We start from the raw sequence: 16,750 nt of genomic DNA, 5'->3' as shown, positions 1-16,750 counted from the left end.
TCACCCCAAAAAAATCTTATTTTCTATTAATTACACACGCCATGAAGCCTTGAATTCATTCAGATTTTTTAGTTTTTGTCGCATTCCTGAGCCAATAATTTGATGACCGGTGGAAAGATGTCTCCGGTAGGAAACTTTCGCAAGTCTCCTACCGGAGACTCCGCCGGTCATCAAATTATTGGCTTAGGAATGCGACAAAAACAAAAAAATCTCCATGAATTCAAGGCTTCATGGGGTGTGTACTGTGTAATTGATAGAAAATAAGTCTTTTTTTGTCACTTTAAGCATATTATTGCTCATGTTTCTATGAGAGACTTTTATGTGTGCCTAAAGGATATAGGACACTAGCATCATGCATTTCCCTCTCTCACGCGTACGCGCACACATACACGAACACACTTTTTAAATGCTTTAGCTGAATCATAGAAATTAAATTGCATGAGAGGTTCACCACCGAGGACATTTAAGGATACATTAAGCATTGTCTCCATGGCATCTATTTCTGCAGACCATGAGCCTGATTTGTCTTTTTTTTTTTGTGGCTTTTGACCTATTGTTTCAAAACTTCAGTTTTGATCAAAATACTACTGTGGATCACGAGACAACAAACTATTCTGTCAAAGTGGACAGTTTTACATAGGAAACAGACGTTTTTGTGGCTTTGACCTATTGTCTCAAAACTTCAGTTTTGATCTGTTTCAGGCCAAGAGAAGCACTTTAAGGCCATTTCCAATGGGACCCAGGGCTTTGAACAGACATCTGTGAGCGTCTAACATGCACACACAGCTGCACCGAGCTATCCAAGCAAGGTCATATATATCTCCATGCACAATGTTTTTCCTTGGGTCTCCAGGCTACTGAATGTGGGTGCATTTCCCACCTAATATCAACAGCTGGGCCGGTGAACAACGTGTCGCAGAGGGAGAGATGGAGTCAATGGTCTGTGATAGCTGCCGTGGAATGTTACCGTGGAATTTACTGCACCTAACGGACGCTGGACCATGTGCTTTTCTGCTTTAAGAGCCTTTAAACTCAACTTCCCAGACGATGTAGGAGAATTATGAACAGGGAACAAACTTATGAAGTCCGTCGGTATATATGACTCCACGCTGCTAGTTAGATTAGGGCAAGTTTGTAGATGAACATCACATTAGCGTTGTGATAGCATAGCAAATTGACAAAATAAGTTATAGCTCATAAAATTAGGCTATAAACTTTACAACTGTACAATTCAATTCTTTTAATTTAACGTTATGGTAACACTTAATATGAACATGTCTTTCATGCCTAATAAATATACTTATAATTTTGCTCTTAACACTGCACAATTACAGTCATAAGCACTCATAGATATTCATTATGCTTTATAACAATAATCATAACACATTATAAAGCATTTCATGTATCATAATACTAAATAATTGTCGGACACTCACGGAAATTTGTTTATGCACGGGTGCAGTAGTAGTGCATTATGATTATTATAGTTGTAATATATTATAATGCCTTATAATCACTGTTATAATGCATTATAGTGTGATAATAGGACATTGAAAGTGACCATTGGGTGCTTTAAAAAGGTGCAGTAAGTGATAGTTTTTGGTTAACAGAAGAACACGCTTGTTAATAGGTTAAAGCTCTATTCTGATAATCATAGTAATCATTGTTATAGAGTGTTTGTTCAGTAACAGGGGTCTCCCTGTCTCTCCAGTAAACAGAAAATATTTGTTCAGGTGGGTAACCAATTTCATCCAATCAGAAGAGATAACACATTTATCAGCTTCAATTTTATATTGTTCCATTTGCAATTTTGTCTGCTCATTTCTTTGATTCGTCACTTCCAATATCACTTGTTTATCCTGGATCGTGTGGTTCTCTATCCTAATTGGATGAAATTGTTATCCCGAACGTTTAAATTGCTGGAGAGATACTGTAGGGAGACTCTGATACTTAACAAACACTCTATGGCCACTATGGGAATATGTAGCTATTTAACACTTACTTTACTGAAATATATCACTTACAACACCTTTAAAGCAATGACATTCCTGGAGGTGTAGGCAGCAACGTTTTTGTGTTGTTCTTGCATAGATTAAATGCATTTAAATGTCTTTAATACATTTTAAGCATTTCTTAAAGTACCCAATGACCACTTATATAGTGACTTACAATCATACTACAACGGATTAGAACAGTGATTATAGTGCATTATAAATGATTATAATGTATATGAATTGTACAATACATACACGATCCCTGGCAAAATAAAGTCTGTAACGGACCAGCAATTATGATGTATCATGATAATCGAATATAAAATGCTTTGTATTGTGTTGTGATTATAGATTTAAAGAGTATTTATGAGTGCTTATAACTATAATTGTAGTGTTACAGTATGAGCAGATTATAATGCATTATAAATATGTTTATAATGCATTATAGACTTCATAGAAAGTGCTCTTTTTTGAAAAATGGTGTAGTCAGATAGAAAGAGAAAAAAAGTATTACTTCAACCTCAACATCCAAATAAAATATCTAAAATAAACAGGAAGCCGTCTTTAAAAGTTAGTTCTAGGACATTTAAGTCATTGGTTTACAAAATTATACTTGATTTTGGAAAGTATCATCTTGTTTTGAAATAAGCCAAACATAGGGCCCCAAAAAAGCATGCCATTAAAAAATACTAATTTACTTAAATGTTATGCTATCGTCTTCATTTTGGAGGAGAAAGCACCGCTTTGTGGAGGATTTGGGACGTCTCCTTCTGGAGTGAAAAGCTTAATTTCTTGTTTTCTGGGAGGATGTCAGGATGAGGAGGCTGGACTACCACGCCGAGCCCTGGGCACAGTGCCTGCATGTTGTCATGGGCTGCAGTTAAACTAATGACCATGTTAATGCTTCTGTCAGAGCCAGTTTTCATCACCGCTCATAGTCACCATTGATAAGTGCCGCTCCGAAACGGAGACAGAACTTTATAAATATGTGCATTATCTGTGGATTATCTCTGCCAGCTCTCTCTGCTGGCACTGTAGAAGAGGCGGACTGTCAGCTCTCTGACACACACCCACATTCCCATGCTAATAGCGCTGTATGTATACACACACACACACACACACACACACACACACACACACACACACACACACACACACACACACACACACACACACACACACACACACACACACACACACACACACACACACACACACACACACACACACACACACACTCACAAAGTAGCACACGCACACAAACGCACACACAAGCAAGCATGCACGTGCACACGCGCACACGCGCGCACACGCACACACACACACACACACACACACACACACACACACACACACACACACACAGATACAACAATAAACAGAGACAGGCACGTAGGCACACACGCCCTATTCATCATGCAACACTGCCCAAAGATGACACACGCATATCAATTTCATTTTTCCATTGTTTATGTTGACTTCATTATGGGCCAATTTGTACTCATATCCATTTGAACTCAGCAGGATTCACTGGCGAACATGGAACACAGTTTGGCGGTTTCACTGAGCATTAAGAACCATGTCATTACACCCGTAAATTTCCAGAATCCCTTGGTAGAACATATATAATTTGCTGACATGACTTTTGGTAAAACCACAAGATCCACGAGATTCGTACGCCTCATGGAGAAAGTATGAGGGCATGTCAGATTACTTAAAGGGGATATCTGAGACACTTTTCAGCACACACACACACATACGCACACTCATACAGCGGACAAAATATCAGTGATAAATTGTATGACCACATCTGCTGATGCTCTCACATACGATATATTTTTCAAAACAGATGTGTGTGTGTGTGTTTGCGTGCATGCGCACGGGTGCGTGCATGTACTGTAAGTGCTGTTCAGCAATCTGCTCCAAGCTGCTGCTGCTGCTGCTGCTCAGCAGCAAACTTTGCACAAACACACGAGCAGGGCTCTCCTGAGATGTGATTGGACGGCCAGAGAGCCAATGAGTAATGGAGGAACAGGTTATTTGAACTCTCCTCCAAGAGCCACCCAGCTAAACTCAGACAACATTCTCCTCGTTTTTTTGCAGGCTTCATTTGCTCATCGGTGACCACCGGACTGGAATCACATCCATCTTGTCTTATACGACTGAGACCGGTGCCTGCGGTGGCCTCGGGGAGCGCCGCTGACATAAACCGAGGAGGACCTTTCAGATTATTATTTTTGAATCACCCCCTTTTTATCACCTATACGTCACAGAAACGATGGGAGCATACCATGTCCGATTGTGACACATGGAGGTCCACTGATGCACCTGCTGACTGGGAGAACTCTTGGGGTCAGGGAATGAATCCAGGCGCCGCGATGAAGTGCGAGGAGCTCCTCGACGCGGAGGACAGCAGGGGGAGGTCAGAGGTGAGGAGCAGGCTGACCTGTGTCGACATAACCAACGGACAGACCAGCAGTGTTACAGATGGACAGAGCGCAGGCTGTCTGCCGTGCAAGGACACTGCTGCTGATCACAGCTCAACAATGACCAAGTACAGAAGATATGGGTACGCACTTCATGTCTGACGTTTTGGAACGTGTGGCGATCTTTGGACAGCACAATCATCAACAAATTACGTTGTTTATGTATCGTCTCTGTCGGGTTGGAAACCTCATATGTCCAAAAACGTGTTACTTTTCTGGATTAAAATTCAAAAGTAGCAGATCTACAAGCTCAAAACGTGTTGCTTCGCTTGTGTATCTGCTACTTTTGATGCTTTTGTAACACTGTAGGATGATCAAGTAGGGCATTAATTTACAAAAAAACACAAAAAGTTCAAATATGGAGTTTCTGACCGATATGTAATTTATAATTCTGTCAAAGACTAAATAGTAAGGAATTTATTACTGTAGAACATGTTTAAAATAAACCCCATTACGTATAGTAAAGATATCTTCTCAGTTGATGACAGAATATTATAGCTTTTCTTTGCAATTATAAACTGTTTGTTACAGGTAATACCTGTGATTATTGGTCATGTGGGGTACAATAGACATAACATTTTAAAGGTACTACCCCCACACAAGCCCACACATCTCTATTTGTCTTTTACTGTTGCTCGGTGCACGGGTTTTACCTTTAAACTTGAGTGCGTTTTTATTCCAGCACCCACTGTCGATGTGCGTATGGTCAACACCTCTTTTAAGAAACTTTTTTCTTAATCAAGCAACTTTTACAAAGTAATTGCTTAGTACTAATGACCAGTTAAGACAAATTGATCAATCAAACAAACAAACAGCCATAGCAACAGAAAGAAAGAAAATGAGGACAGAAGGAGGCTGTGGTGAGTGTTGACCTCTGTGTTGACCTCCAGTGGTGGAGGAAGTACTCAGATGTTTTACTTAGCAATACCACAAAGTACTCTGTTGGAGGTCAAATTCAAACTTTTACTTGAGTAAAAGTGCAAAAGTATTGGCATCAAAAATAGAAATACTTGAGCACAAAAGTAAAAGTATTCAAATGTTTAAAAAAATAGCCAATGTTTAAAATAGATCTTGGTTAATGCATGTGTTGTAATAATAATCTAAATCTGAAAACTAACTAGTAGCTAAAGTTTTCAAGTAATTGTAGTGGAGTAAAAAGTACAATATTCACTCACATAGTTATACGCATGAATGATCAAAACATTTTAATAAAGCTAAAGCACCTTGACATTGTACCTTGAAGTACACTACTTGAGTAAATGTATTACACCACTGTTGTTCACCCTCAAACTCCTCCAGGTCTCGTCTTGGCGGGGTCAAAGTTCGGCACAAGAGACAGGCGCTGCAGGACATGGCGCGACCCCTGAAACACTGGCTGTACAAACACAGGGACAACCCCTACCCCACCAAGACAGAGAAGGTGCTGCTGGCTCTGGGTTCTCACATGACACTTGTACAGGTGAGCTGAGCCTGTGTAGTGATTGTGAACACATTAAGACCTGGAACTGTGTCATTTTTTGATTTGAGCTAAAAAGCTTTATTTTACACTTTGGCTATTCAAAAAACCGCGCTATGCGCTTGTAGATCTGCTATTTTAGAAAAACCGTGAAAATGTGTGCAAATCTTTGAATAAATATATTTTTAAAGCGAATAGTTTTAACTCAAATCTTTGCTTCTGGGGGGTCCCTGGAACAAAATATTTTGATGGGGGTCTGCGGCCAAATACATATCATTTTGGGGGTCGTTGACAAGATTGAGAACCACTGATATAGAAACATACGTTTTTCAGAAAACTGTTGGGATTTAGGAGACATGTAGAATCGGCTTCAGGTCTTAAAGGGTTAAGACCTGAGGCCGATTCTAAAAACAACAGTTTTCTGAAAAACGTATATCAGTGGTGCTCAAACTTCAAGGACCCCCAAAAATGTATATTTTGTTCCAGTCCTTTTGTTTTTGATTTTATTTCAATGTGGTGTTTATAGTGTCTAGTTCTTGTTTTTTTTATTTTTTTTATATATATATATATATTGTTCCAGGGACCCCCGGAAGCAAAGATTTGAGTTAAAAATGTTCGCTTTAAGAGTGCAGAGAGTGGGAGGAACAGAGACTGACCCACTGACTGACTCAGTGGTTCTCAAACTTTTACATTTCAAGGACCCCCATAACTCAGAGAGTGTATGCAAATGGAACCAAATGGAACAATTTGTACACTCTCAGAGTTACAGACCTATAAGGGTCCATTGTAGAACGCCCCCAAAGGAACGCTCATACAGGTATAAGCAGCAAAATCTTGGCCTGACATGTGACAAAATTATCAATACAACATGATGATCATTTAACATGATAATTATAATAATACTAAAATGGTACTGTTCTGTGTGAAGTAAACTACAATAAGAAATCAAGATAGCAGCCACAGGAAATGTGCATTGATTGGCCGATGCTGTCCTGATAAATCTGGTCAATGTCCACCACTTCTATGGCTGATTCTTGTTGAGATAAAAGCAGACATGTGACTGATCTGAGCATCTGTCACTCTCCCTGACTGGCTGACTGACAAGACAGACAGACAGACAGACACACACGCTCAGTCAGCTATAGGCCACAAGAGAAAGCCTTCAGCTGTCATTTGAAGAGCAAGGAGATTACCATGGCTGTCCTGAAATAACCATTGTCTTGTCTGCATACTGTACTATAGGTGTCCAACTGGTTCGCCAACGCCCGCCGGAGGCTGAAGAACACAGTGAGGCAGCCGGACCTGAGCTGGGCCCTGAGGATCAAACTGTACAATAAATACATCCAGGGCAACGCAGAGCGGCTGAGTGTGAGCAGCGATGGCAGCAACTCAGACGGTGAGAAGTGAAGCGCACTGGTCCCAGTTAATTTCCTCTACATTATGTCATCGTTGTACGGCAGATATATGCCTCACTATAGTAGTATAGAAGTCGATGAGGTCGCTTCAAGTGAACGATGTCTGCTTTAGCTGAGCTGAGCCACCTGCAAACCCCAAGCATCAAACATTAGATGCATTTGTGTGGGACACGACATTAGATCGACTTTTAGATCGGCTATTTTCAAATATATAATTTATATATATATACTGTATATATATTATGTGGACCCCAGGCAGACTAAGTGACCCGGGCAGCAGAAGCTAATGGGGATCCGAATAAAGAAAGAAATATACTTAACAACAATTTACTAAACAATAAAACTATATATAATATAAGTACTGTATCTGACCTAATAAAAACTAACGATTAACAGGGAACAAACTGATAACTAAAATTAAGCCACCCGCCCCTACACTCCCAGGCTTTATACTGAAGAGGATTTTAAAAAACCCTGGCAAATGTGCACATCGCTAACAAACACAGAAACTGAGTGCTGTTGAGCTTGGAGGCTGGTCAAAACAAAGAATGCAGATGACAGTGTTGGTGACAGATTTATAGTCCACAGCCTGTACGCAGGAGCCAATCACCAGCAGAGTCCACCTAGTAGTTAGCCAATCACATTCAGACACCACTCACACCAGCTGCTGCTCAATCAGACTCTCATCACCACATGATCACCCTTTCATTTAAGGGTAGCAGACACAAGGAACTACACAAATGACCCTAGGGTCATAATAACAGTAGTAATTATCTAATTCTACAAAGTAACTTGTAACCAAAGTTTTCAAATAATTGTTGTGGAGAAAAAAGTACAGTATTTGCCTCTGAGATGTAGTGGAGTAGAAGTATAAAGACTTTAATAAAGTAGGCTATAATTGAAAAACGGACATACTCAAGTAAAGAAGAAAATACCTCAACATTTTACTTAACCACTTCAACCCCAGCATCCGTATTCTGGGAAAACTTTCACAGAAAATAGCCGACAAGCTCACAACGCGTTTTATTTTTGGTGGGCCGTGATGGCATCGAAATGACTTTCACTTAGCTCAGCTGCATGCCGAAAATAGCCAATCTACAAGCTCACATGTCGCGCTGCGACACGTTGTGAGCTTGTAGATCAACTATTTTCGGTTTGTGACACCCGCGCTCCCATGATGACTTGTCATGTTAGTTCTACTGGATCTTTTCTCCACTAGCTATAGTCCCTCCCAAATATTTTAGTCTAGTTTTTATTTGTTGACGAAATTGTCAGTATATTTAGTCATCATTTTAGTCATCATAGCTTAGTTTTTATTTAGTTGTCGTAAGTGGAAGTCGTCATAGTTTTAGTCGACGAAATCAACACCGCTTTCCACACCACTACACATTTTGTGTTCCGTTCCCCAGATGAGGGGTGTCCCCTGCAAGTCCCCGTCAGCCAGTCCGAGTTCAACAGGTCACCGCCGGGCGCCGCCCAGAAGCCGGGCGGCGGCCTCAGCAGGGCCGACTCGGCCCACAGCGACGACAGCGCCTCCACGCCGTCCAAGTACAAGAGCAGCCTGCTGAACAGGTACCTGAACGACACGCTGCGGCACGTGATGGCGGCCACCTCCGCCGCCTCCCCCTCGTCCGCCGGCGACATGGCGGCGAACCGCAAGAGGAGGAGCCACTCGGAGTCGTTCAGCTCCAACGAATGTGACGACGATGACGCCGTCTCTCCGGCCTCCTCGCCGTCCTCTGAAACGGAGGCCAACTTTGTCTACCGCATGGGTGAGGAGGGGCTTGTATCATTGTCTCTTTCAGTTCAGTTCAGTTCAGTTCAGTTCAGTTCAGTTCAGTTCAGTTCAGTTCAGTTCAGTTCAGTTCAGTTCAGTTCAGTTCAGTTCAGTTCAGTTCAGTTCAATTCAATTCAATTCAATTGTATGACAGTGCCAAATTAATCACAGCAAGTTGTCTCAAGAAACTTTACATATAGAGCAGAGACCCGACATTGTCCCACCCTAAGCAAGTAATTTTTGCGACAGTGGCACCCCAGGCTCTAAGGTGTGCGGCCATTTGCCTCGACCCTGTCAGGTTTGTGACGGTTAGCTTTTTTGAATGATTCCCCCTCAAATACCGACAGCCTTATATCGATCGATCGATCGATCAATCAATCAATCAATAAATCAATCAATCAATCAATCAAACTTTATTTATATGCACAAGTCATACATGCAACTTCAAGTGCTGAACATAAAAAAATTAAATAAAAGCATAAATAGATATTGATCCTTAAAGGGATATTTCACTTTCAAAAAAACTTTGGGTCATTTTATCATCTACTCAGGCTTTTGTGAGCCCCCCAGACCGTTTTTAAGTTGCTTGATTCAGTATTTAGATATTTGATATTCATTTTATCAGACACGCCCCCTTCCTATACAAACCCATTATAACTTCAAACTCCATTTTTAACATGTTAGATTAATCAAAAACACCCGTCCTTGGTTCTGCTGACTCACCCTGCCGTCCTAATACGTGAGGGGGCCGTGTCTTTTCGATTTCTTTTTTCATTTTTTTTTAAAGTATTTAATTGTTTTCATTTTCCAAAACAAATATTAAAAATAAATGAAAAAAGTTATCGAAAAAACACGGCCCTCTCGCGTATTAGGAGGGCAGGGTGAGTCACCAGAACCAAGGACAGGTGTTTTTGATGAATCTAACATGTAAAAAATTGAGTTTGAAGTTATAATGGGTTTGTATAGGAAGAGGGTGTGTCTAATAAAATGAATATCAAATATCTAAATACTGAATCAAGCAACTTAAAAACGGTCTGGGGGGTTCACAAAAGCCTGAGTAGACAATAAAATGACCAAAAGTTTTTTTGAAAGTGAAATATCCCTTTAAGGACCATAGCGGACCATCTGTTCACAGCGTCAGCCATAATATACTGTATATAATCCATAAACAAACCATTTTCTTGTTAATGGCTTTATTTTATATATTCAATTTTCAGACATTTGTTTACATGTTGTCCACATTAACGAGCTTACCTGAATAATTGAGTAGTGTATTTTTCAATTTAGTTTCTAAAATAATCTTTTCTCCACTATTTTCAGGTAGACTTTTCAAATCAGTCTATGATTTTAAAATACTTTAAAACGTAACGAGAATGTAACTTTGACAAAAGATAACCATGCAGATCATCATTTAAACATTTAAATTACTTATCCCCAGAAAATCCCTGCAAGTTGATTTTTTCATACTCGAATGGATTCCAATGGGCTCCATCAAAATCAATCAAACCACAGCATGCTTTGTTTGGTTGGTATGAACAAGAAAGACCACCGGTATGGTCCATTCAAAAGTTGAAGGGGAAAAAACAGACTACTTGTCACTTAGCTGTAAATGATAGTCAGTGTCATTAAATAATATGACATAAAATATTAAATGATTTTAATATTGTGATTAACATGGTACTGTAATGCATTGCAATATTATATTCTCAAGCCATTATGTTTCAGCCGGCAGACTGAGAGGAAGTTGGCCACCTCCTTTTTAGCATTAGTTATTAAAAGTCTCTTCCTTGTTAGCTATAGATTTATGTCTGCTGCGAGGGAAAAACGACAATTTAAGTATCCACCAACATCTTTGTTAAATCTGAACGTGCCTCGGAGTGTAGTAAAACAAGAATTAAACGTGCAATTACTTTGACTTGGCTCATCTGTGAACCCCCGACATTAATAGATCTCTGGTGCTTAGCTGAAAGTCAGAAGCTTACAGAGATTTAATTATAAAGTTACAGCAAAGTTGGAATGGACCTCTGACACGTGGGTGCCCTCCGAGACGCTACACGGAGCAGTACAGTGCCTTAAACGAGGCTGATTTGTTTTAAATCTACTGAGAGCCAAAGCATTAACAAACACACTACTAATGGGAACTCTTGCAGGCGCTGAAATCTCCTCATTTTAAAGTGGGACCGGGGCCGGAGCTGGCTGCTGCTGCACGTTACAAATATGATTTCCATATTGTAGAATGTGCCATTTGTTCCGCTACAGCGCCGTGCCATGGTGGAAATGTCCAGCCTGTCTCAAGGACAATTACAGAATGTCTGAGTCTTTACTCTTCCCAGGGTGAGAGGTGGAGACCTCTGCCAACTGTTAGAAATGGAGTAGGCTACCCTGTTGCTACGGCAGTGAGGGACATTCTCAGCAACAACTGTCAGAACTGTCAATGGGGTCCATCGTGAGACAATTCAGAGCTACAATACTTATGTCCTTTTTTGCTTTTCCCAACCTCAACATTTGAGGGTGCAGGTGTGCTTCCTCATGTGCGTTGGTCGTCTTGCTCTCACAAGAGTGGTCACTTTCCATTGGCTTTAAAAGTAATGAAATGCCCCTCAGTCAGTTCTAACAGGCATGACCCACTCTCGTGTTAATTGTTACATGCTTTTCCCCATTTTCTCCCCAATTTAGACATTTTCAATTCCCCATGTGTATTGGGGTCCCTTTCATTAAAAAAAAGAAAAGAAAGTTCAGTTTCAGTTTCCACTTTTGCTAGAGTTAACCACTTATTTTATTGTCTTGACACAATGGTGTCAAAATGGCGAAAATAGACAATCTACAAGATGACAACATACACGCATTGTGAGCTTGTAGATTGGCTATTTTTGCTATTTCTGATTTTTTTTTTAAATGTTTGCAATTTACATGTTCAAAAAAGGGGTTGAAAGTGGTTAAATTAAGTTCAGGATTTTACCGTGTACTGGTCACATTATCGGTGATTGCAACATGGTGTACAGTTCCTCTGCGGAGGCAAAGTGGAAAATAAAGCTGCCAGATCCATGACAAGCGCTAACACCGTTAACACCTTCATACACTACCCGAGAGAACAATAAAAGTCACTACACGTATATATGTGATGGAATATTAATTGGTGTCACTATAGAATGCAGTATGAAAACATGGCTATGGAAATGCCAAAATCCCATTGGCAAGAGGAGCTGCACTACTAGACATTCTTGTTTGTTGCCACGTTTTAAGACTTCGTTGAACTTGACCACAGGGCATAAGGAGACCACGAGACGTGGTCTTTACATCAAGTTCAGATTTCCCTTAAGGAAGCAGGGGGGCAATAAAAGTGACTGGAATCGTGTTTTATTGGACGCAGAGTGAAGAAAAACTAATCTTGACGCATACCTTGCTCGGGTTTTCCACCCATTTTGTTTCATATGAAAACATGCATGCTGGGAGGAGGGCCCTCTGGCCTTGAAATACCTCAGATGAGCAGATGATGATGAAGATGATGATGTGCTGATGTTAGGGAATAGACTGTGGTTCCCCATGTCACACCCTGGCGAGGCTGACATAAAGTCATCACCGTTGGGAGTTAATGGATTTAGGGGAGTTTGAGGGCTTAAGGGAACACCCATGGCCATAATGGACTGAATCGTTTCAGGAGAATTACACGAGACAGATTTTATGTTGCCAATTGAATGATACGCAACGGTATAAGGTTTTATTGACTGTCTAGGAAGACATGTTTGTTATGGTGTAGGCCTATATAAGTTTATTGACTGAATGAAACCATCTGCTTCATTTTAGTCTCTCAGTTCAGTATTCAGCAGTCATAAGAACATGTGATTTGTTGGTTGAAGAGTAGGCCTATGAGATCACCCCTTATACAGTGTGTAAATAGATGGACAGATGAGGTTGGAGGTTAGCGGTGCAGAGACAACCTCATAAACGAAGCAGCTTCATTAAGACTTGCCAAGACTTTGTTGTAGTTGGTACCTCCTGAGCAAATTTGAGACTTGCCAGTGGTTAAACAAATTGTTTTTTTTCTCCTTCTTCTTCTTCTTCTTCTTCTACTTCTTTGTGATAGTAATAAATACAGCAGAGGAAACATTGTGGAAATACTTTCCAAGGGAAAACATGTTAGTGGCCAGAGAGGAAAATGATTAGCGACGTTCGGTAGCAGAAAGCAAGCGAGGCCAAATGATTTACTATCAACTTGTAGTTGCTCTTGGCGGAGATCAGGCTAAAGAAATCAGAGACAGAGATGTTTCAGGCTGTTAGCATCAAAAAGGGCAGAATTCTGCATGCTCTAGCATTGGCCTGTAATTTCCCCCCTCTATCACTCCCTGAAGAAAAATAGCTTTTGACCAGACTCAATCTACTAGGCAGAAGAAGCAAACACAGTCACACTCCAAAATCAAAATGGAAAATATGTTTTACACATTATGCACATTATCACATGTAGCATCCATAAAAGAACGAGGAATATGAAGGACGACAAAACTCATGCTGCGCAATCTGCATAAATCAACCGTAACTCGAGTCCATTTTGAAAGAACCACAGATCGGGGTCTTTTCAACAGTGAAAGTGCTGATGGAAAGCATTGCATGAGGACAAAATTAACTTGTGACTTATAGCTCAGTTAGTAGGCTTAATACTGATGGCTACGTCTAACTGACTTCCATTTCTCTTTATATAGCTCCAGCGGGATGTTCTAACTCTACTGTTCATTTCAATTCTTCAGAATTATATTGTTCCTCCTGCACTCAGTCAAAACACAGAGGTAGACTGGAGGCGGGAATGAAAAACATTGAGCTAACTTTATGGATGCTAGTGCAGCTCTGGAGACCTGGAAACACAGTCCCTATGTTCATGACACTACACAGATATGGTATTTTTCCGTCTCAAAGGCACAAGAGAAACATAATTGCATTTGTTTTGGCGAGAGAAACTGAGAGCAGCCAGACTGGACCACTTCACAGAGTTAAGCCGCTCTGGCACCGTAAAATACACCCAGAGAGAGAGAGAGAGAGAGAGAGAGAGAGAGAGAGAAGGGGGGGGGAGAGACACACACACACACACACACACACACACACACACACACACACAGGCATGTGCATGCATACACACATACCCACATGCATGTAGACACACGCACACACACATACATGCAGACATACAAACATGTGTATCAGAGACATAATATGACACACACACACACACACACACACACACACACACACACACACACACACACACACACACACACACACACACACACACACACACACACACACACACACACACACACACACACACACACACACACACACACACACACACACACACAACAATTCCAAACATCCAAACAATTAAGATCCTACTTAACCACACATGAACCCTAGCATCCCTATTCTGGGCATGTCATCCAGCGTGGTGAAGAGATTTTGTGTAGAGGAAAGAAAAGGAGGGGGCCAAGCATAGACCCCTGGGGGACCCCAGTCAACAAAGTATATAGGGTTAAGTGGTTAAGCATCAAATGTGGTCATTGCATACGATGTTGATTTGGTGAAACATGTACTGCACATCTTGAGTGATGTATTGCAAACTAAGGTGAACCTTTTTGCTTTCAGACACAGTGAACTACACTTCAGCTGAACATGACACGTGAGTGTGAATAATCTTGCCTCCGTCTACAATCAAATCAAACTCTCTGACCTCTTCGGCTCCCATCACTTTGAAAACACTTCCCATAATCGGCCTTATAGGCAGATATGTCCTTTCTCAAATACAAACATCTGTCATAAAACTACGATCAATCTAAAGCCAGTTTGCCAGTTTGCTGTATTAAAGGAGTAAGGAGTAGTTGAGCCTGAGCCTGAGCCAATAATTTGATAACCGGCGGTCCCTCCGGTAGACTTTAGTCTCCTTTGATTCTCCTATACCGGAGGGACAGCCGGTTATCAAATTATTGTCTAAGAATTAAATAAAAACAAAAACATCTCCATGAATTGGGGTGTGCAATTGATAGAAAATAAGTTATTTTTTGGCTGAACTACTCCTTTAAATGGCACTTCCCCACTGCTCCTAATAGGATCAACTAGGATGAGTTAAAAGCAACGGGCATTTGAAGTGTGCAAAATGTACAGTGAGGGGTACTAAATTATCATTTACTATAATCATGTAGGCTTAACGAGGACATAAGCGAGTGAATAGAAGTATGCTGTGTTGAGTTGCCTAGAATGATTACACCTAATGCCACTGACTACAGTCAGTGACATTCAATGACACATCACACACGCAGTCAATTTTCTTTGATGCCGGTTCTGTGCTTCGTCTGGTTTGCAGCTGCCGGCCGCTGGACAGGGGCCTGCAGTGCAGACAGGACCAGGAATGGAGGGAAATCCATGCTGCTATGGCTCTGACCAACTTGGCCCAGGGGCAGAGCCGTGGCACGGAGCAGAGCTGCACCAGAGGGCCCAACGCCGCGGGTCAGACCACCTGCACCAGAGTACCTACCGCCATCACCAGAGCCACTGTGGTGGGGAAAATCTGCGCCGCGGGACCCACCGTAGGGCCTTTCATTACAGGGCCTGCCATCACCAGTCGCATCATCCAAAAGTCTTCTCACATCTCAGAGATAAAGACCGTCAAAGTAGCCCTCATAAACAGCGTGTAAGCAAACAGTGTGTAAGCATAGCGTTCTTAGTCTGAGTCTTATTGCTGCTCAGTTTTCACAGCACTTTTACCAGGTGCTAAATCAACCAGTGCCTTGTAATATGCCTCATGCATCTGAGACCTTTATTTTATAATAGTAATAAACTTAGACAGTTTTGGTCATATTTGTATTGTAAAATAAAAACAAATATATATGTATCCTTCCTTTTTTATTTTTTTATTATTGACACATATGTAACTTTTCCTTATCCCCCCCCCATTTTTTTTTACAGTAAGTTATATTAACTTGAGACTGGATTATCATCCAATGCCTGCAGAACTGAGATTTAAAACCTCCATTTGAATAAACTCAAATGTGAAACAGTTCTTCTTCACGCAGTTGGTTTACATTCTTTACCCATTACCCAATGTAATGTATTTTGTCTCAACATTATACAGCATACAATTTCAATACATTCCACCAGTGTAATGATAAATGAAAAAGTTATATTACAATATTGTATTTTTGGCTTTCAGTATTTAGAAGTAAAAATAATAATGATCATGTTAGCATTTTATGAAAACTCTACCACTGTACTGTAGCCTACTGGTTAAATCAGGGGTGGGCAACCTTTTCAGGGACATTAAAAGGTTGGTGTGAAAACCCAGGTCTAGACAGTGAAAACCAACAAAGAATGAGTAAATAATTTAATATGAACAATAACGGTAAGATCCATTATTTCTATCTGGGGGGGGGGATATTTAAAAGAAATAATGGTTAATAATGGTTGGTTGCTTTATATCAACTCCATTGATCACCTCACCACCTGGGTTAAATCATTGCCCAGTTCATATGAGCTCATTTACACCTGGTATTCACATGGCATTCTGCGTACAGTATGTATCTGGATATGCTATCCGGATAATCAATGACACGACCATGCTTTTGCATGGAAATGGGGCCTAA

At 40.7% G+C, this 16,750-nt stretch overlaps 1 protein-coding gene across 1 annotated transcript; it reads left to right on the top strand.

The window, feature by feature from the left end:
• Positions 1–4,285: 4,285 nt before the first annotated feature.
• LOC308093435 (homeobox protein Mohawk-like) lies at positions 4,286–15,805 on the top strand (the record flags this gene model as incomplete). The annotated part of the gene is made up of 7 exons (XM_080439770.1): positions 4,286–4,563; positions 5,780–5,939; positions 7,179–7,332; positions 8,761–9,123; positions 14,760–14,793; positions 15,475–15,575; positions 15,717–15,805. 7 exons carry the CDS (start codon positions 4,286–4,288, stop codon positions 15,803–15,805), a joined length of 1,179 nt encoding a protein of 392 aa, XP_080295896.1.
• Positions 15,806–16,750: the final 945 nt, after the last annotated feature.

This window comes from Gymnoscopelus braueri (assembly GCF_963280865.1).
Source record: "Gymnoscopelus braueri genome assembly, chromosome: 10".
Classification (NCBI taxonomy): Eukaryota; Metazoa; Chordata; class Actinopteri; order Myctophiformes; family Myctophidae; genus Gymnoscopelus; species Gymnoscopelus braueri.
Note: the sequence above shows the minus strand (reverse complement) of the source record. Positions and strands in the feature narration are given on the sequence as shown.